The sequence below is a fragment of the Phacochoerus africanus genome, chromosome 4 (genome assembly GCF_016906955.1).
Source record: "Phacochoerus africanus isolate WHEZ1 chromosome 4, ROS_Pafr_v1, whole genome shotgun sequence".
In the NCBI taxonomy this organism is placed as follows: Eukaryota; Metazoa; Chordata; class Mammalia; order Artiodactyla; family Suidae; genus Phacochoerus; species Phacochoerus africanus.
In genome coordinates this window covers 3,269,300-3,290,610 of record NC_062547.1, presented here as the reverse complement: position 1 = coordinate 3,290,610, position 21,311 = coordinate 3,269,300, and the positions used below count along the sequence as shown (strand labels likewise).

Below are 21,311 nucleotides of genomic sequence, written 5' to 3'. Positions count from 1 at the left end.
TCTCTGTCCCCCACAGGCCCTTTGTCGGGCCTCGCCGTTTTTGTTTTTTTTTCCTCCTTTGTTCTCGGTCCTGATTCTGGATGCCCCAGACTGAAGTGAGCTTTGAAATTGTTCCCAGGGACCAGGCAGTTGCTGGCCCCTCCCTGGCTGTGCTGGCCGGCAGAGACAAGGCAGTGGGCAGTGAAGGGCTGGGTCAGTCCAGGCCAGACCAGCAGGAAATAAAGGTTTTCCTTGCCCCCCTTCTCCCACACCTCTTCCTCCTTCCCTTCCCCTTGGCCATGGGAATTTTTTCCCCTTTCTCCACTTCTGTCCCCAGATGTCCGTGGACCCGATGCTGGTTGCCCTATTCACTTGTTAAAATTATGTGGGAGAAAAAAAGTCATCAACACCTTAGTATGAATTAGATCAGGGGTTTGCCTGTTCTCGCGACACTTGCCCTCAGTCAGTAAAGAGCTTGGGGCTAGTATAGACATTTGGGGCAGTGACAGAACAGGAATTGAGGATGGGGGCGCAGGTGCCGCCTAGAAGGGCCTCTCCAGAGCCCAGGCATTCACACTCCAAGCTGCTAACGCCGAGTCCTGACTTAGCTCGCGTCTGCCCGTGTTCCAGGACAAAGGATTTTGACAGCATACAGTTGAGGGTGATGGGTGGCAGCACTGGGGACAGGGAGCGGAGGGACTGGGGCTGCTTGGCTGGGCAAGGAGGGACACGGGAGCTTTACTGGACGCCTGACGCTAAATCTTGGATGTTGTTCTTGTGACGGAGCAGTTCTGTGGGTCGCCCACGCCTGGCACCAGCTAGGGGGGGCAGTCGGCTGCCTTCGGGGGCAGCGGAGGCTCTGTCACAGAGCTTGGGAACTCCTGGGTCATCGCAGGAGGCCTTGCACGTTGTCCCAAGGGAGCCAGGGCCGAGGCTCCGGGTCCGGGGCGCAAATGCACACCCTGGCGACCCCAGCACAGCCCCTCCATCTCCTTAATGGCAGAGCTCAGACCCCCATCCCTGTCTACTTCCGCCCGCCTCTCTCACCCAGAGGGGTTGAGCCTCGCAGCCCGGCCTCCACCTTCTGACCGTGGACCCCCCCCCCCGCCACTAGCCTCGACAGCCTACAGCACAGCACTCCTCCCAGCTCAAGGCCTCCACCTGGAATGTTCCACCCTGGACTGTCCAGGGCCAGGTCCTCATATCACGCTGGCCTCTGCTCCAGATCCTCCCTCATTGGTCCAGGGTCACGCGGGGTCTTGGGGGGAAGAAGCCGGTACCGTTCGGATAGATGAGTTCACCCTGCTAAGGATCCCCTGGGACCATCCCTTCCACCAGCACTTATTGAGCACCTGCTGTGTGCCAAGGCCAAAGCACGTGGCACCTTCCTCTCCCTGGGGATCCGGGGTGGGGACAGGTGCAGGGGCGGGCTGACCTTGGCCTTCCCCTGGTAACATCTGCTGTCCCAGGAATTTAAAGTGCCTCCAGGCACGGGGGCTGCAGGGAGCCCGCATCGTGGCTTTCCCACCCAGGCTTGGATCCTGGAGGAGGGGACCACCCACCCCGGGCTGCCTTGGCACAGCCTCACCGCCGAGGTCAGGGGGCTGGGGGGCGGGCACGAACACTCCCCAGACCAGCTCGGCCCACGGGGGGTGACCCACCGCCTAGTGGGTCCCCCGACTCCTCCCTCCCCCCGCCGCCCCTGTTCCCCTGCAGGGGAGCCTCCTACTCCTGAATCGTTAGAAATCCTTGTATTTGCATAAAAACAGAGTCAGCCGTCACAGTCCTCCTGGCTCCCCCTCTCCTGGTGGCTGTGAAAGTCGCCTTCAGGGCGCGAGGCCTCTGTGACACCCGGGGAAGTTGCCCACTCCTCTGTGCCCCGTTTCAGGGGACAGGGTGGCAGGAATGAGGGGCGAGTCCGATGGATGACCCGGCGGCCTGGGCTCCGTCCCACTGTCCCCCCGCCGCCGGCCACACGGCCTCCTGCACTGCCTGCCCAGGCCCCCCCGAGCCTGGCCCCCTGACCCGCAGACCTTCCCTCCTCTGCATCCTCCGGGTTCCAGGGACCCTTTAGGGCTCGGCAGGGAAGCAGTTGCTCTGGAGAACCTTCCAGAACCTACTGTGATCTTTCTTTCTCGGGCCTCCCCCGGGTGTTCTTATTTTCCGGGGTAACTGCAAGCTCCACGTGAGCACAGGTCTCTCTCTGTGTCTGGGGCTCAGAGCTCAGTGTCAGCACAGAGTAGGGTCTTAGTAAAGATGCTGATTGCCAGGCCCAGAGGGAGGCTCCTGGCCGCCCCAAGAGCCCAGCCCTGCTGCCTCCCTCCTGCAGCTCAGCGGCCTGACGGGGGCTGCCACTGGGCTTGTGTGGCAGCTGGACCGGTGGCCCCATCAGCCTAAAAATGATAAGACCGTAGCTCCGTCCTCCTTGCTCCTGGGGAGAACCCGTCTTGAAGCTTCCATGCCTCTTGTGACCAAGGCAGGTGGCTTGGAGGTTGTTTCAGTCAGATTAAAATTGTCCCCTCAGGAGTTCCCCTTGTGGCTCAGCAGATTAAGAACCCGACATGGTGTCCGTAAGGATGCGGGGTCAATCCCTGGCCTCGCTCGGGGGGTTAAGGGTCTGGCTTAGCTGTGGCTGTGATGTGGGCCGGCAGCTGCAGCTCCAGTTCAGCCCCTAGCCTGGGAACTTCCATATGCAGCAGATGCGGTGCTAAAAAGGAAAAAAAGAAAAAAATTGTCCCCTCATAACAGTGCTCTGCGTGGTGCTGGAGTCCGCAGACACTGGCCAAGCACACGGCTTTCACTCATTCCTGCTGTTGACACCTTGTCGTCGCCCCTGCTGGATGCTGGGCTCTGCCACAGCAGAGGGTGAGCCGGGCAAGGGCCCTGCTCTCTGGTGCAGAGAGAGATCAGCAGTCAGGGACCAAGTGCTTCAAAGCAAAGGGGGTGGGGGGACAGGGGAGGCGCTCTGGAAAGGCCACATCTGCGTGGGGGACCCAAGGGAGAACGTTAACACCTGCAAAGCCGTTAGCAAGTGTCAGGTCCTGGTGAGGGGAGCTTGCCACCCCCACGGGAAAACAGGCTCTTGTTTGGTCCCCAAAGTCAACAAGGCTGGGATGGGAGCAGAACGAAGGGGTCCCTGCCACCCGGCCCCTCCCTGGCAGGGGGGCCCCCAAGGTCGCTGGTGCTACAGCGCCCACCCCATCCAGCTCCAAGGCCAGGAGGCTCTGTGCCCAGGTTGCAGCCACCAACCACATGCCCTTCCTCAGGCACATTTGCAAAGGCTAGAGGGCCGGGCCTGCTGGGTGCCCCCTGGGCAGCGGTGGCCCGCCCCACCCACCTGGCCTGATGACACGGTTTCCATGCACCTGCCCGCCCAGCCCCGGGCCCTTCTCTGGCATCATCTGGAGTGTGTTTTTCCCTTGTTTTCCTCTTGGCGGGAGCTGGGGAGCTTTGTCCTCCCTGACAAAGAACACGATGGGCTTTCTCTCCGGAAAGGGGCTGAGAGGCGCTGAAGTTCGCTGGGCAAGGAGGGACCTGGGGCTGAGGTCAGAGGTCAGAGGGCCACCTCACTGCCCAGTGGGAAGGAGAGCAGGAGGTTATGAAAACCTCAGGGTGCTTGCCCAGAGAACCAAAATGTGGAATACAACATTAATTAAAAATGCCTCCTCCTGGCGTTCCTGCTGTGGCTCAGAGGGTTAGATTAACCCCACATGTATCCATGAGGATGCAGGTTCCATTCCTGGCCTCACTCAGTGGGTTAAGGGTCCGGTGTTGCGGTGCCTGTGGCTTAGGTCGCAGGGGCAGCTCCACTTCGACTCCTAGCCCAGGAAATTCCATATGTGGCAGGTGCGGCCTTAAAAAGAAAAAAAATTCCTCCTCCTCGGAATTCTCTTGCCACTTAGGGCTGGGTCAGAGGGGCGGGGCGGGGGGGGTGGGAAATAGAAGACCTTTGCTTTTCCAGAAAATCTGATTTCAGATGTAACTAATTCTTGCCCAAGAAGCAGGGAAAGTGGCTCTCAGGCTCTGCTCAGGGAAATGGTGTGTTAGAGGCAGCAGTGTGGCCCCCACGAAGGTGGGAGCCCTGGGAAGGACTGCCATGGGTGGGGCCCTGCAGGACCACAAATCCTGGGGGGTCTGGGCTGTGGTGAGCTGTGGCCAGGGTGCGCTTCGGGGTGGATTCTGGGACCCCTAATTATATCGGTGCGAGGGAGGAGGTTACACACGTTGGACCCACTTTTAACCCTTCAGGGATGAGTGTGTGTGTGTGTGTGTGTGTCTACTAACTAACTCCACAGGCCCCGGCCCCTTGCGTCTTGTCTACATGAGCGAAGGGATTGAAGGGGCTGAGTTAAGTCACGCTCGGTCACTGGTGCCTCCTGCCGCCACGACAGACGCTGTCCCCGGTCGCAGAGGTGGTTCTCACGCTCTCCCTTCCCGCAAACCTTTTGCCTCGTAAGCGAACACTCGGAGGCCCCAGCTCCCTGAATAACCGGCTCCGCTCTGCACCTTTGGGCCCAGTCCCTGCGGCTCACTCCTGGTGTCATTTTCAGGCAGGGAAATCTGGAGCCACTGAATGAATCAGGACAAAATAGCCTGGAGCTGACATTCTAGCCACAGGAGGGGGTGGGGCAGCCCACAAAGGAGACGAGGAAGTGAATTAAGCCGCAGATGCAGGGAGGGAGGGGAGAGGGGCTGGACCGTGGGAGGGAGGGGGCATTAATAAGGCAGCAGGTGCGCCAAAGAGCAGGAGGCTGAATGAAGCAAGAAGTGAGTGATGACCCAAGGAGGGCACGCGTGGCCCTGCCCCCCACCGGCCCACGCAGCTGGCAGGAGACCCAGAGCCCAGGAGCCTCAGCTGTCCTCCTCTCGGGGTCGGGGGGTGAGGGGCCTGCCTGTCCAGGGTCCTCCAGGGAGGCCGCTGGGTCAGACGTGCCCCCCCCCCCATGAGCTGGGCCAGCATCTCCAACCGCAGCCGCTCCCGTGTTCCTGGCGAGGCAGACAGTGCATGCGTGTTGCACCTACACACGCACCACCACCCTTGGAGGGTGCCCTCAGATGGGCCAGGTGGCCACCTTTGGGGCCTCGAGCTAGAGAACCTCTCACCTCCTCCCCTCAAACGCCTGTGTGACCAGCTGGGTCATCAGAGAGCTTTTGTAGTGAAAGATTATGCTGTCAAAATACTGGGGGCCTGTGTCTCCAACGGGCCCTGAGCAAAGCTGGTTTTCTCCAAACTGGGGTTTTACAGATAAAAATCCGAGACACTGGCCGTTATCCCTCAAACAATAACAGGGTCGGACGTGAGCCTGCAGGTTTCCCAGCAGCTCAGAGCTTTTAATGATGGTCACCGCTTTCCTGGTGATAAAACTGCTTTGTGATCATTGCAGCAATCTTGGGAAACACAGAGAAACAAACATAAAGCAGAAAATAAAAGCCATCTGACCTAGTTTTCCAAACTAACAAGCAAAGGCTTTGGAGTTCCTGCTGTGGTGCAGCGGGAGTGGCGGGTCTCCTGCTGGACAGTGCTGTTCGGGAGGGGCTCACTCCTCTAGGACACCAGAAATTTCCAGCAGGATGAGGTCTGAGGCACCAAACCGGGAGGAGTTTCGAGGTTCTGACTCCGAGCACCAGGCGGGAAGATCCCGTGCCTTGCTGGTGAGGTCCCGGGGTCACTGGCTAATTCAAGTGTCCTGCAAACATCAGGCTGTGGTTTGGGGCCAGGTGCCCAGTAGAGCGGGTCCCGGGAGCACAGGCCATAGGGAACCTTTGCACCCAAGAAAGCTCGCAGCCCAGCATCTCGGCTGCTGGATGGGGACCCTGGACGGGCAGAGGCCCTGACAGGAAACAGCAGCCCTGCACCACGTCACACACACGAAGACACAACCACACGCATGGCAAGATTTCCAGGGAAAGAGCGTTCGTGGCCCCACAAAACCGCAGAGGAGCTTGTATTCCGGGCCTGGACTCTCATAGGAAAGGTGCCTAAGCCTGGTCATCTGTCCAGGAGGGCTGGTTTTGCTTGATCTTTGGGACATCGTGTGAGGCCACACTGGTCCAAGGGGATGCACTCTACAGGGAGACCCAGGTCACCTCCCAGGTTGTGATGTCAGGGTCCAGCCTCTCTGGAGACGGGTCTTGAGGGAAATGAAGGGTTGTGTGTGGTCGCTGACCCCAGGGGAGCAATAGCACAGGCGTGATGCACTCCCAGGCGTGCGTGCACACGCATATGCATGCATGCGCGAGGAGAATGCATGGTTGAAGGTTGTGCTGTGTGGGCAAGAGCAGCTTCTCCTGCCCACACACTCAAAGAGCAGGGGCTGAGCTCCATCCCAGCTCCACAGCCTGGGGGCCTCCTCCCACCTTCGGCCCCGAGCACCCCATTCTTCTCTCTCAGAGGCTCCAGAATCTGGAGAGAGAACACGCCGCCATCGGCCACCCGGCGTAACGTGAGCCTAGAGGAGGGCTGTCTGCACGGGACTTGGAAATCTTTTGTCCTCCTGGGGAGCGTTGCTGAAAGGAAACCGCCCCTCCTTGGGCAGGGCAGGCTGGATCTCTTTTGTCCTTTCAAGCCCCAGGAAGAAGAGTTAGTCCACCGGACAGGGCTTTCATTTTGAGGAGTGGGCCATCGGGGGGCTGTGGCCAGAGTCCCACACTCTGCGGGGCTGAGTGGTCCAGAGGCTGGCTTGGCCGCTTCCTGCATCCCGTCCCCGGTGGGCGGGGTTTCTGACACCCAAGCATCCCTCATCGTGGGGGTTAATGTCAGGATTCCTGTAGGGTGATGGCGAGGCAGGAGCCACTAGAAACTCAGCCTGGGCTTTTCCTCAAACCTCCAAAGGCAGACCGGGGGCTGGGGGCTGGGGGGCATGTGTGCGAATCCACTTGCAGATGGCTGTAATCACTGTGAGGAGGCGAGTTAATATTTGCAGAGCGCTTAGCATGGTGCTGGCTAATGGTAAGCCCTGCACCACTGCTTGTTAAATAAATCGGCATAAACGGGGAAATCTATATCGTGCCAAAGACCGGAGGGGGCGTGAAGAGTGCGGGATTCAAGCAGTGAATTCTCAGGAGGCACGAGAAGGATGGAGCAGCAATGGGCCCAGGTGCTGGACAGAGCCAGCAGAAGAGAGGCGCTGTGCCAACCAAGCCAGGCCAGAGGGGCTTCCAGGAGGAGGTGATGGGCTGGTTGAGCTGGCTGGGTTCTAACTCACTCTGGGCATGTTTTTAGAGTTCCTAGGAATTCTCAGAAGGCGGGCCTTGGGTTAAGAAAACACATGAAACATCTGAAAAGCCTCTGATGGAAACAACACCCATGGATTCTGTCGGGTGGGGCTGAGGGGGATCCCCCAGACAGAACTTCATGCTCCGGCTGCATTCCAGAACTCTGGGCTGGCGGTTTTCTGCACCCAGGGAGTCTCCCCGTCCAGCTGCAGCACGCCAGCCTCTGCTCAGGGTTCTGATATCATGCGAGGGAAGGAAATGACAGGAGTCCAGTCATCCGTCCCCCGTATCTCAGTTATAGATTCCCCGGGCGTGTCTTTCCTGGGTGTAATTACACCCCAAGTCACTTTTAGCACGTTAGGTCATGTACCTGTTGGGCGTTCCTTTCTTTCCTGCGGGGATGGCCTCCAAGCCACTGGTTGGGGGGGCAGTGGGTATGGGCACTCACAATAGCCCTGAGTCATGCACTCTCACTTCTTCCACGCACCCCCCCGCCCATCGGGCTGCCCATGAGTCAACGGCATTTACTCAGCACCTCCAAGTGCAGAGAGTCTGGGGAGAAGACAGAGTCGAGGCACAGAGCAGCCAGGTGCATCCTGGGCTGTGCCAGCCCCTCCAGGGGCATCTGTGCGTTTTGTAAAAACAAACCCAGACGCCCCCCTCATGTAGCTCCCACAAAAAGCCAAGCACCTCTCCAGGCCTCCCCTCTCACCCAGGAGACATGGGTGCTAAGATCAGCCTCCTCGGCCTTGACTGACAGCTCGGGGCCGGGGCTGTTGTTACCCGGAGCAAGGGTCTCAACAGGGAGGGCGTTTTGCCCCCAGGGGGCACTTGGCAGTGTCTGGAGACGGGCCTGGTTGTCACACTGGGAGGGGTGGTGCTGCCGACAGCTAGAAGGAGGCAGTCAGGGATGTCGCTGAGCTCCTTATAGGGCACAGGAAGGTCCCGGACAAAGACCAGTCCAGGCCCAAAGGTTGACAGCAGAGCGCCACACCAGAGGGCCCCTCGTGGGAATGCGCCCGCCCAGGCGTCACCGCGGCCTCGTTCTGCCCGCTCTGGAGCTCGGCCGCCCCGCGGGGTTCAGACGCGCGCCACCAGGCAGGCGGAGAGCAAGCCGTTCCCTCTCGTGCTCAAGGCCAGGGCGATGAGACGGACGCTGGAAAGGAAACCCCGATGGAAAGGGCGCCTCCTCTCGAGTCGCTCACAAAGGAGGCACTCACCCCACAGCTCGCTCGGCCTCCGCTCCCGCGTGCCCTTGTCACTCTGTGCTCACACTCCTGTGACTGTTAAAATGTCAGCAGAGACAAAAAGTGCCCGGCAGTGGGTGACGTGACCGCGACACAAAAGGGCACCACAGCGGCAGAACGGGATGAGCCTAGACGCCCAGAAGCTCCCGTCATGAAAGGCAAACGAAACCGTCTGAACTAAAGAGACTGGTTGTGACTGAGTCACGAATGAGGAGGTCGCCCTGTGTGTGACCATCCGCCCCTCTGGGGTTTTAACGACGAGAATCATTGAGTCAAAAAGAAGAAGATGCAGGAGTTCCCGTCGTGGCGCAGTGGAAGCAAATCTGCCTAGGAACCATGAGGTTGCGGGTTCAATCCCTGGCCTCGCTCCGTGGGTTAAGGATCCGGCATTGCCCTGAGCTGTGGTGTAGGTCGCAGATGAGGCTTGGATCCGGCATGGCTGTGGCTGTGGCTGTGGCTCCGATTAGACCTCTAGCCTGGGAACCTCCATATGCCGTGAGTACAGTCCTAAAAAGCAAAGCAAAAAAAAAAAAAAAAGATGCAAAATCAATGCAACACTTTATCTAGAGGAACTGTTTGTAAGTAATTAGCGGCTCAGAGCAGAGCCGGAATCTCAACAAGCTGGTCCGTGCACACGGTGTAAGGCAGGGAACCCGGGAGCTAAAATCATGGCCAGAACAAAAGGGACATTTTTTTTTTTCTTTTTAGGGTTGCACTTGCAGCATATGGAGGTTCCCAGGCTAGGGCTTGGATCAGAGCTGCAACTGCCAGCCTACACCACAGCCACAGCAACGCAGGATCCAAGCTGCGTCTGCAACACACACCACAGCTCAACCCACTGAGCAAGGTCAGATCAAACCCGCGTCCTCATGGATACTCATGCGGTTTGTCACCTCTGAGCCACAGCGGGGCTCTGAAACACTTTCAAGCCCTCTAACTTGGGAAATACCTTTACTGCCAGAATCCCATCCCCCCTTCCTGACTTGGGGGGAATGTTTTCTTACTTCTTTTTGGTCCCTTCAATCCCAGGACCCAAGAGCCCCCCGCCATGGCCATAGGTGCCCTTGCAACAAGCTTGATCCCAGCTGGTCCATCCTGTCACCTGTTCTGTGCAGAGACCACCCTGCCTTTCCCTCCGCTTGAAACACTTCCCGCACTGTCCACCTGGAGAGATGGGGGAAGAGGGGAGCGGGGGCAGGTGCAGGAAGAGGGACAAGGCAGGGAAATCGACTGATATGTGACAAAGGGACGCTTCACAGGCAGGCAGGCACCTCGAACCTGGCTAAGGCATAAATCGCAGAAACAAGAGGCGAGGCAGAGTTTTGGAGGCAAAAGCCACAGGGGCGGCGGGGTGGGGGGGGCTGTCTCGGGCAGAGGTAGTGAGCTGCCAAACCTCGGAGACTCGGCCTGCCAGGGTCAGTAGTCGAGGGTCTCCTCCCAAAGGTCAGGAAGCGCCCAGGTACCCAGAGGGCAGGAGCTGCACTTTCACCCTTTTTTCACAAATTATATCTTGTAGATTTATTTGTGAAAATTAGATCTCGAAGAATTTCAACAAGGCCCTTTGCTACTTGAAAATAAATTTAGAAAGATGGTACATTAGAGTGACACAATTGTGGCTATTTACCAACACGGATGAGAAAAAGAAGTTACACGATCCTGTGTGTGTGTGCGTGTGTGGGTGAGATTCTTCCCATCCCTGAAAACTTGAACTTTAAGGCCAAGGCTTCCCCAGTGTGGCAGAGACCGTGGAAGACTCTTTCCGGCGGGGCCTTGGGCAGCCCGGCGTGCTTGGGCGAAGCCGCTCTGGCTGTCCAAGGTGCAGACAAAGAGCCCTTTAGGGCCACCCGGCTCCCGTTGGCAAGGCCAGCCCAAGGACAGAGTCACCTTACTGCACCTCTCCAAGTTCAAGAAATTCAAACTCGAGCCGAAAGGGGGGAAGGGAGGAGGGTGGCCCCCAGACACCGAGCTGCAGCTTCACTCACGCTTTGACACCCGGGGGAGAAGACGGAGGCGCGGGGAGGCTTAAGGAGGCTTGGCTGAGGTCGCAGGGCTGGGAAGTGCCAGAGCCGGAGCCAGACCCCACCCTACTCCCCCACCCCGTCCTGTCTGAGTCCAGAATCCATTCTTGGAACCACAGCAGGCCGATGACATCACGGCCTTTGGAGGCAGCTTCATCATCATTTCTGTGGGTCCCTCGGTGGCCATTCAGCAAAAGCAATTATGGAGCATCAGGTGTAGGAACCTACAGTCAAATGAGATGGAGTCGAGAAAAGGCGGTAGTCCAGGTACAGGCAGGTTCTCAGGCCTGAGTGCTTGGGCAAGGGGGGCTTCCTGGAGGAGGTGGCAAGTGGCACCCACCTTGGAGAACTAACAGCATGTAGGGAGGCAGAGGAAAGGGAGACCTCGTTCCCACTGGCCAGGGTACAGGCAGGTTCTCAGGCCTGAGTGCTTGGGCAAGGGGCAGTCCAGGGGGACTTCCTGGAGGAGGTGGCAAGTGGCACCCACCTTGGAGAACTAACAGCATGTAGGGAGGCAGAGGAAAGGGAGACCTCGTTCCCACTGGCCAGGGTACAGGCAGGTTCTCAGGCCTGAGTGCTTGGGCAAGGGGCAGTCCAGGGGGACTTCCTGGAGGAGGTGGCAAGTGGCACCCACCTTGGAGAACTAACAGCATGTAGGGAGGCAGAGGAAAGGGAGACCTCGTTCCCACTGGCCAGGGTTGCTCGTCTGGCCCCAGAGGGCCAAGCCTGAGTGTGGCCACCCCTGGAGACCCATCTCCCCCTCCCGCAGAGGATTGAAAATCCTCCCGAGGAGCACCTACTGTGTGTCCGGGCCCCTGCTCGTCACCCTCCCTCCCTCAGGGAGGCAGTAGAGCGTCAGGCAACGAGTGTGCCCACAACTGCACCAGCCCCGCCCCATCTCGGCTCCCTTCCCTGGCTTCGGAAGCCCCCAGCCCCCTCCGCACAAGGAGGGCCCGGCTGCGCGCTTCGGTGGGAGCGACTGGGTTCCAGACTCTGCTCACGTGCCTGGGCCCCGAACCCTAGACGTTCCACAGACGAGGGCTGGGGGTGACGTTAGGGGGTCCCGGGAGCCAGCTGGGCCGGGCGGGCATGGCGAAAGCAGAGGAGGCTGCCGGGAGGAGGAGGTGAGAACTGCGTGCCAGCAGGCGTCAGGCCGCGGGTGGAGCGGGAAGGGGCCGCGAGCGCTTCCCCGACTTCACGCTCAGAAGCGTCCCTCCCCCGCAAGGTGACCCGCCGCAGAAGTTCGGCGGCGGCGCGGGGAGACGCTCGGCGAAGGGGGGAGCGCGCTGGAACTTGGCTTCCTGCTGTGAAACCCCGGCCACCCTCCCGAGCAGGGGCGCTCTCCCGGGATAAAAATAAAACGGAGCGGCCCGCAGGAATGGAATCCTCTCTTCCTGTGTTTAAGTTTCTACGGAAAATCTGACCCGCGGGGCCGCCGCCCCGGCCCTAGGCGGCCGCACGGCGCTCGTATCTTGAAGGAAGAGGAAGCCGGCGGGCGTCCAGGTCCCGAGCCGGCGCGGCGCCCGCGGGACCAGCCGGGTGGGCGCTCCCGCACAGCAGCGCGCGGGGCCGGGCGGCGAGGGCGAGAGCGAGGGCGGCGGGCGGAGCGGGAGGCCCGGCCCCCTGCGAGCGAGCAGAGCGAGCGCGCCGCGAACGCTGCCCGTCCGCTTGCAGAGGCCGCCGGCGCCGTGGATGGGGAGGGCGCGCCGCCCGGCGGTGCGGGCGCACAGGCGGCCGCGATGAGGGTCAACGAGAAGTACTCAACACTCCCGGCCGAGGACCGCAGCGTCCACATCATCAACATCTGCGCCATCGAGGACATCGGCTACCTGCCGTCCGAGGGCACGGTGAGTGCGGGCGGCCGCGGTCCGGAGGGAGGGCCGCCGCGCACCTGCGCCGCGCCCGGGAGGGCGGACCCCCCGGGCGCCGGGGCCGCGGGGCTCGGGGCGCGTTGGGGGGGGGGCGCCCAGCCGCGCACGTGGGCCCCGCCGCAGGCCCGGGCCCGCCACCCCGACCGCAGCCGCTCGGCCCCGGGCCGGGAGCCCGAGCCCGGACGCACGGCCGCGGCCCCGGGTGGGACGCCGCCTTCCCGTGGGTGCCGCCGGGGTCGCGGTGGGGGTGGGGAGGGCGGCAGCCTCCGGGGCCCCACCGCGCCGCCCCCCTCCGGGGTTTGCCCCGCCGGCGGCTCCCTCACCTGCACGGGGCGCGGTGCCCGGCACGGGAGCTGCCCACGCCCCGGCCTGCAGGCAGGCGCCAGGCGGTGGAGACTTATTTTCCGACCTGGTCGGGGTCCCCAGCCGGCTGTGTAGATCAGCGCCTGCCCGGCCACGTGGTCGGGGCCCCTACTCAGGGGTCCCCCCATCCCCCACCACTCTCTGGAACCGGAACCAGCGGTCACTAGGCCTCCCTGGAGGTCGGAATTGGCCCGTGCCGGGTTCTGCTTAAAGTTGGAACAAAGTTTGCCTGAAGAGGGAAGGGCTGAGACCAGCGCCCTAGGAGGGGAGCCCTGCAGCCCGGCCCATTCGGGGGCCAGAGACCAGGCGCCCCTTTCAATCCCCTTCCCCCACAGCCGCTGCCAAGGCCCCTCCCCAGAGATGCCGAGGCTCCAGCGGGTGTTTTGCTGTATGACCAAGCCCAGGGTTGCTCTGGCCTGCGTCTCCAGCGCAGGATGGAGGGCTGGGCATCCAGGGAGATGCCAGTGGGTCACGTTCCAGGAAAGGCAGAGACCCTCAGGCCTGGCACCCCTGGGTCACAGCGGAGCTCTGGTAGCCTTTGGGGCCTCTCTACAGCTGGGCTAGCCCAGAGATGCAGGGAGCATCAGGCACCAGTGTCGGTGGAGATAAAATACCATTGGCTTTGAAAGCTTAGGGGTCATGTCAGCAAACACTGTGTGCCTACTGTGTGCCAGACCCTGCTGGATTCTGGGCACCCCTTCAGGGAATTAGAGGGAGAACCCCGCCCATCTGGGGCTTAAGGAGCAGTGGCGGGAGTTACCCAGGTCAGCGACAAGGGACACTTGCAGTGCGACGGGCCAGTCGCAGTGTATGAACTCAGTTCACTCTTTCAATAACCGTACGGGGCGGGGTGGATGCTGTGACTACAGATGAAGGAGCTGAGGCCAGGAGGGGCAGGAGACCTGTGCCATGTCACCCCCTGGCTGGGAGGAGCGCTAAGAAGGGCTGAGACATAGAAGCAGGCGGCCACAGACAGCCTGCTGGAAGGATGCACTTTCTGGAGGAAATGGAGCTAGTTATACCTCTAAGGGCTAGGGTGGGGCGTTTCACACAAAGAAATGGCAGATTTGAAGACCCGGCGGGGTTGGGGAGGGTGGAGGGGAGGCCAGGTAGGAGGCAGGAGAGAGTGGGGGCAGCAGAGGAAGCAGAGAGCAACGAGCATTCCAGAGGTAGCCCCGATGCAACGCGAGGATGCCTGCCTGGGTTGTGAAAGAGACAGAGCCCTTCGCAAATGGCCCTTGGGCCCTGGAGTTTTAGTTTAGGGACCCACTGCCAGTCCTGTTCCAGAAACTCTCTGCTCCCCTAAACCCTGGAGAGGACCAAAGAGGGAGCTTGGCCCTTCATCCGAGCGCCTCACGGTCCAGAAACAAGTGGACAAGCCCAGATGAGACGAGCGATTCTGCTTTTTGCACACAGCAGGCTTCGGGTATCACGGGCTCAGGGGGCTGTGCCTCAGGGTCCCTGGCGGCAGGAAGGAGGTTGCTGAGTAGTGTCGCACCGGAGAAATGGTCATAGACGGGCTGGCAGCAGCAGCTCCGGGAGCTGGGGGCCTGCCCATGTAGGGCAGGCAGTGTGCCGGGAAAGCCTCGGAGGGCATCCCCGGCCCAGCTTAAGCCAATCATTGTTGCTCAGTCATTACCTTGAGTCACCCAGGGAAGGCGGCTCTGTGCAGGCCAAAGCCAGAGGGCGTGGACTGCACTTCAGAAAATTCTTATCCGGTTCCAGATAGACGTCCCGTAGGTGAGGTGCCAGCGTCACTTAAATTGGCCGTCAGAATAAACCCCTCCCATGCAGGCTGCGGGTTTTTCCAGCCCTGCCTCTGTGCCTCTCCTGCTTCTGTCCTTCCCGGGTGCAATCCCACGTTCAGGGGTAAAAGTCATTCCCTTGTTTCTGTAAAAAGAAGTTTAAGAAATGACTCAAGCGCTAGAGCCCAGGGTGGGTGCAGTCTGTTTCTGTAAGTTTTCTTTGTGTGAGTCTTTGCGTGTTTCTAGTTTCTCCCTTCAACCTGGTGGCTGACGGTGGCCCTGGATCCACGTCCCTACAAGCCCAGACACCCAGAGGCAGACACCTGATACTGGCATCTGCCTGCCTGCAGGATAAGAGCACGTCCTCTTTACCTGCTACTGGAGATGATCTATTTATCGATTATGGAATTTGCCCGGTAATCACACGTTGGCAGCATATCCCCTGCCATCTTCCCACGTCACCCAAGGGAGCCACCTTTCTGCCTTCCGTGGGGCAGCTCATTTTCATCTTCAAAATGCATTCAGTTCTTCCCCCACCATAATTGGTGCTCACAGGAATCCTGCGACCCAGGTGGAGGAGATGTTTTTGTCTCCGTCTCACAGGTGGAAGAACCGAGGCTGAGAGTTGGGGAGTGTGGTGTTTGAGTGCCGGCCTGGCTGGGTCTCAGCGTCGATATCCTCGACCTGGTGACCCTCCCAGTGGCAGCATGCCAAACCCACGCCTCTGTCATTCCTTCACACACGCAGGCCTTCTTTCTAGAACCATACGTTCCAGACCGACCATTAAAAAGATGAACAAGGAGTTCCCTGGTGGCCTAGGGGGTTGAGGATCTGGTGTGGGCACTGCTGTGGCTTGGGTCACTGCTGGGGCACGGGTTTGATCCCTGGTCCGGGAACTTCCACATGCCACAGATGCAATTTAAAAAAAAAAAAGCTGAATGAGAAATCCCTCACCCTGAGCAAAGGTGTGCCAAGGGGTCGCCTGTCCCTTCCTGAAGGACAGAAGGGACATTCTGATGCCTTCCCAAGCCTTTGAACTGGGACGTTATGCATTCAGGCTAAGCCACGTCTCTCCCGCTGCAAGTTAAATCCTGGCCTTTTTGTGCCGTCCAATGGTTCCGTGGGCCAGCTCCATAGAGTCACATGGCCCCCATGGCAGCCTCTGTGGTCCTTGCTGCGTCTCTGCCTCCCCGGCTCCCTCTAAACCCAGAACTGCTCTCCAGACCCTGGGGACCTCCCAGCCTATGCAGAGAGAGCCGCCTGCACTTGCTGTTTTAGAGGTTGCTCACCCCTCACCCTTACTCAGGTAGGATGGCCCCAGTTTATAAAGCCCAGGTGCAAACAGAGCAGCTGTAATTAGCCATTATTAGCCAATAATGTCATACGACAGGTGACAGGGCCAGGCCTGGGCAGAGGATCTGGGAACTCCCACCTCGCTGCTTGGTGCTGCCTCCTGCTGGACCCGGCTGTGCCACCACCTCCCTTTTGTGACTTTAAAATCCATTTGGCACTGCCACCATCTTTCACTTGGGGTCCACTTTGACCGCGGGGTTATTTTTCCCTGGCCTCCCCTGGTTCTTTGTTTGTGCCTCAGTTCCCCATGAGAGCAAACTTCTGTGGCGGCTTCAGCATATTCCAGGCTCTGTTACAGACCCTTTGCAGATACTAACATGTTTCACCCTCCCAGCCCCCCTTTGAGGGAAGTCATATCAGATGAGGGGGTCTTCTTGTCCCCTCTGGCCTTCCTTCTGCAAAGAGGGATCTGCAGGGAAAACGAGCTGAGCCCGAGGGCCTGGGGTGACACAGCCGGAAGTGGCAAAGCTGATCTTCAGACCAGGCAGAGGACACCCACTCTTGCCAGGCTGCTGCCGCTCCCCACTCCAACACCAGGAGGTGTTTAGGGGGTGTTACCATGCTGCCTAGACTGACTGCCAGGCCTTTGAACCTGGTAACCTCTTCCTGTCTCTCACGTTGGCGGGGAGTCCTCTCCCGGTCTTGCTCTCCCTGCTCTCTGACTTGATGGGGTCACGTTCCATTTCCTTCCCTTCCCTGTTGGTCCGCTTCGGCTCAGACTTAGCCATTATTCCAGCCCCGAGCATTTGCAGGGCCCGCACCAGGGGCTGAGCCCGCTGTGGGTGCAGCAGGTTCTGGATGGAAGTGTCCCTGGCCGGCCTCATGTCCTGCGGCCAGCTGAGGGGCCCGGTGAGTTAAGAGCTTGTGCGTGGACGGCTCCGAGGCCAACCCAGCACGTGAGATCCGCACGGGCTGGAGAGGCCAGGACCTCAGGTCATGCAGGGCAGGGGCTGGGTCTGGAGCGGGGAAGCGAGGGAGAACGACAAAGGGCAGGGAGGCAGGGGGGGCGTTCGGGAAGGGAGCACCGCACGTGCAAAGGCCCCGAGTGCGGGATGGGGTTGGGAGGGCCTGTTTCTAGTCGGCGGGGGGGGGGGGGGTGCGGGCGGGAGACGAGGATGACCAGTCCAGCCCTCGGGAGCTGTACATGGCCTCTAGCTCAGCTCGGAAGAGCCGAGTTCCCCATTTGGAAGAGAGAGATGAGCCCCTTGGGGAGATGCTGAGAGCCTGGAGTGCCCAGGATGCTGGCCGTGTGCAGTGTACTGCCTCGCCCAGCCCACCCGGAGCCCGCGTGTCCTGCTGACCGCCTTCCATGCTCTTGTCCGGCCTGATGGCAGCTTCACCCCCCAGCACTGACCCCTTCTCCGGGCCGCCCTCAGGCCTGGCTTTTCCGTCCGCTCCCCTGCAAGGACAAGAACCATCTTCAGCCTCCAGCTCACCGCGACTCTGCAGTCTCTGCCTTTCCTGAGACTTCCGGGAGGATGAGCGCCCGCTGTTGGCGTGGGGATTGAGGGCAGGCGGACAGGATGGCTCGATTAGTCCTCCTGGCTGCCAGTGGGAGCAGCTTCTATTATCCACCTGCTTTACAGAGGTAGCACCTGAGGCCCAAAGCAGGTAGAGGACCCCCCAGGACGCATCGCAGAAAGGGCCCACACCTGGACTCACCCGAGGCCTCGCGTTGCCCAAAGCCCCCCTCCACCCTGACCTCACCTGAGGTCCAGGAGCGGCGAGCCTCAGCTGTGCAGCCGCGACTCCCTAACAGCGTCGTTTTGGCACCAAGGCTGGAGCAGGCCCCTGGGGGTCAGCCAGGAAGCATGGGCCTAGCTACTGCGCCCCCCTCCACTCCCAGGACTCAGCTTCCTCCGGGTCAAATAGCCCTGGTTATAGTGGCCCTATGCAGGGACACTGTGCCAGGACATGCCCCCTGCTGAGATGGTCACTCCCAGCCCCGTTACTGTCGACGGGGGCGCCCGAGGTGTGCAGATGGCATTCAGGGCTGGGCTCAGCCTGCCCTCCTTGTCACCTCGGCACCCTCACCTCATGGGGCCTCGGCTTCTCCCCCCCGGGACACATTGAAATAAACAACTTTTTGCTGCCTCCCGCAGCACAGCCCACCAAAGATGCCAGGCTGGGCCATGGACTCTATCCTGGACTGGGCAGGGCCTCTCTTCTCACCCGCTGCCCGCCCCCCTCCCAGGCCCCCAGCCCCGCCCGCCCTGGTGCAGCTCTGCAGAGTGAACACTGTGGAGTTGCTACTCCCAGCATATGATAATGTTTATTTTCCCTTATTTTCCAAGACAGTTGCTGATGAACTGCCCTCAAAAACCAGCCAAATCCCACGCGAGGTCCAGAAAGTGCGGTGGGGCTTTAGCAGAAGCTGTGCTCCATGGCACCTGTGTGGAGGCCTATTTTTTTTTGTTTTGTTTTTTTAGGGCCGCCTCTGCGGCATATGGAAGTTGCAGGCTAGGGGTCAAATCGGAGCTGCAACTGCCAGCCTACCCCACAGCCGCAACAACACGGGATCCTTAACCTGAGTGAGGCCAGGGATCGAACCCACATCCTCACAGACACCATGTCAGGTTCTTGACCAGCTGAGCTACAAGGAAACTCCCTGGCCTTTTTTTTTTTTTGGTCTTTTTTAGGGCCCTACTCGCAGTATATGGAAGTTCCCAGGCTGGAGGTTGAATCCAAGCTGCAGCTGCCAGCCTACACCACAGCTCACAGCAATGCAGGATCTGAGCCGTGTCTGACACCTACACCATAGCTCATGGCAACACCGGATCCTTAACCCCTGAGCAGGGCAAGGGATGGAACCTGATTCCTCATGGATACTAGTTGGGTTCGTTACTGCTGAGCCATGATGGGAACGCCCTGGACTTTTTTTTTTCAAGTTTTATTTTTATTTCTTTCTTTTTTGGCCATACCTGTGGCATGTAGAAGTTCACAGGCCAAGGATGGAACCCATGCCGTGGCAATTACTTGAGCTGCTACAGTGACAAAGCCAAATCTTTGACCCACTGCACCGCAGGGGAACTCTGCTAAATTTTGTTTATTTACTTATTTATTTTTAGTATTTTTTTCATTTGTGTAAGTTTTATTGAAGTAAGGCTGATTTCCGCTGTTGTGATAAATTCCGCCGTACGACAGAGGGATTCGGTTACACGTGTACACACATCCATTCTTTTGCAGATTCTTTTCCCATATAGAGCATCACCGACTATTGGGTAGAGCTCTCTGTGCTGTACTGGCAGGTCCTCGTCGAGGCCTGGACTTTGGAGCCTCTGCCCCACCCTCCTGTCTCACTGGCCTCTGGAGTCCTTCAGGCAGATGATGAAATCGAGGCAGGGCTGTCTATGCAGCGACCCGCTCTGCGTCCTGCCGAATCGGCCCCTGCCTTCCCTCTCCGGCCCCCACCTCACTCTGGGCCCTGATTCCACCCCCCAGACAAACTGCTGAACCCGATCACTCAGCCCAGGGTCTGCTTTGGGGAGAACCCTGACGAACAGGGGCTGCCTGGCCTCCCGCATGAGCACCAGGAACCGGGCCAGGCAAGGGCCGTGACGGGCCCGCAGCCGCCTTGACACGACCTCGCCAGGCTCGCTGGCCATCAGAGGTGGAGGTTTGCAGAGGCACAGAGTCTGAGCTCAGCTCTGCTCCACCCAGGACCCGGTCGGCCTGTGTGAAGAGCGGTCCCTCGCGGTCGGGGGGGGGTGGGGGTGCTTTGCCGACGTCACGCCCTGTTCCTGCAGCCTGCTCGCCCCACAGAGCCAGCCTTCGCTGGTGAGCGTCCAGCTTGGCATCGTCCTGTGTGATGAGTGGCAGTGTCCTGCTCCCTGAAGGCAGGGCCTTCTGCGGTGTCCTCTGCCATCTCGGCCCCCAGGGCAGCACCTACTCTGCCCAGGGGGGAGCCCGTGGGCGGAGCCGTCGCCCTGGAGACCCGCTCCCCTGGGAGGGCCCCTCACGGAGCCCTTGATGGAGGGTTTCTCTCTCCCCTCCTCCCGCAGCTGCTGAACTCCTTGTCTGTGGACCCCGACGCCGAGTGCAAGCACGGCCTGTACTTCAGGGACGGCCGGCGCAAGGTGGACTACATCCTGGTGTACCATCACAAGAGGGCCTCGGGCAGCAGGACGCCCGCCCGGAGGGCACAGCACGGCGACGCCGGCCCGGCCGTCGGCAGCAGCAGGCAGGACCAGCCCCTGCCGGGGAAGGCGGGCCCCGTGGGGGCGGGCGAGCCCGAGCCCCCACTCGACTACCACGAGGATGACAAGCGCTTCCGCCGGGAGGAGTACGAGGGCAACCTGGTGGAGGCCGGCCTGGAGCTGGAGCGGGACGAGGACGTAACTATCAGGGCTCGCGGGCGGGAGGGCCGGGGCCGGGGAGGTCCTTCTGCTGTCGCCTGTTCTTCGGAAGGGGTCCATGCAGATGCCTTCTGGTTAAGTGTGGGGACTCCCAACCTGCGCCGCCGCCCCCCCCCCCCGCCCCCGCCCCACATCTGCCCCAGGGAGGGGCTGGCCTTCTCAGCAGTGACCTGCAGGGTCAAGGCCTTTCCTGCTCTGGCCAGTTCCGCCCCCAGGAAGATGGGTCCAGCGTGAGATGGAGGACACAGTTCTCCTTGGCTTCTCAGGGCCTCCGTTTCCCAATCTGTCAAATGAGGAGATGGGGCTGGTTGATCCCCGGGGGCCCGGGCGCCCCGAAATGCTGTGACCGTAACACTGGTTCCGGGGCGCCTCTCCTCTGCAAAGCCTGAGCATCTTCCTGGGGGCAAGGGGTCTGGGGAGCGTGAAAGGCGGCTCGCCGGACCTGCTGGCTGCCCCGGTGGCAGAAGGCACGGCCGTGTGCAGCAAAGTGACCTTGGCGGCCGTGGGGTCGGCGGGTTGACCCCCCTCAACTTCTCAGCAGGTTTGCTGATGCTCCCCCGCCGACTCCTTAACCTCTCTGTGCGCGGTGGGGTGGGGGCCCTCCTTCCGTGAACATAGGGGCGCGGTCGGGCCCCTAAGCCACTGACGGTCGCCGTGCAGATTAACCAAGAATCACCAAATGTCTCTGCAACACGCGAGGAGCAGAAAAGGTTGTCAGCAGGTTGATTCCGGGGCCCAGTGTTTGAAATCGAAGGGATCAGTTTGCTATTTGATCCATGAGAACCGCCGTGAGCTTAAGCGTGAGAGCTTGGGGTCCAGGGACGAGGCCTGGGGGCACGTGGACCAGGAAGCTAGTCAGTCAGGGAGCCAGTGTGAACACAGGTAGGCGTCCCTTTCCCTGCCAGCAGACAGGCTCAGCCGGCCTCGCTCTGCCTTGACCTGGTGCTCCAGGGACCTTGAGCTCAGCAGGGTCCATCCCTCTGGGGAGCATTCACCCTCGTGGCCTTGGCTCCCTGGCAGGTGGCGGGAGTTCTGCCCTGTGACCCGTTCCTGTTGGAATCTCCAGGGTTTGCAGGGCCTTAAAAACGTGTGATGACCCGGTTTGATCCCGACAAGGGTGCCGAGCGCCTGTCTCCCTGGCTCTGAGGGCAGCCGCTGGGGCCAG

The 21,311-nt window shown here is 60.4% G+C and overlaps 1 protein-coding gene across 8 annotated transcripts in view; it reads left to right on the top strand.

The window, feature by feature from the left end:
• Positions 1-21,311, top strand: part of ANO1 (anoctamin 1) — a 155,508-nt gene that overhangs the window by 59,185 nt on the left and 75,012 nt on the right. For all 8 annotated transcript variants that reach the window (XM_047775029.1, XM_047775032.1, XM_047775028.1 and 5 more), the window contains exons 2-3: positions 12,134-12,306; positions 19,793-20,125. In XM_047775029.1, coding sequence (XP_047630985.1) covers positions 12,134-12,306; positions 19,793-20,125 — 506 coding nt within the window. The remainder of the gene's footprint in view (positions 1-12,133; positions 12,307-19,792; positions 20,126-21,311) is intronic.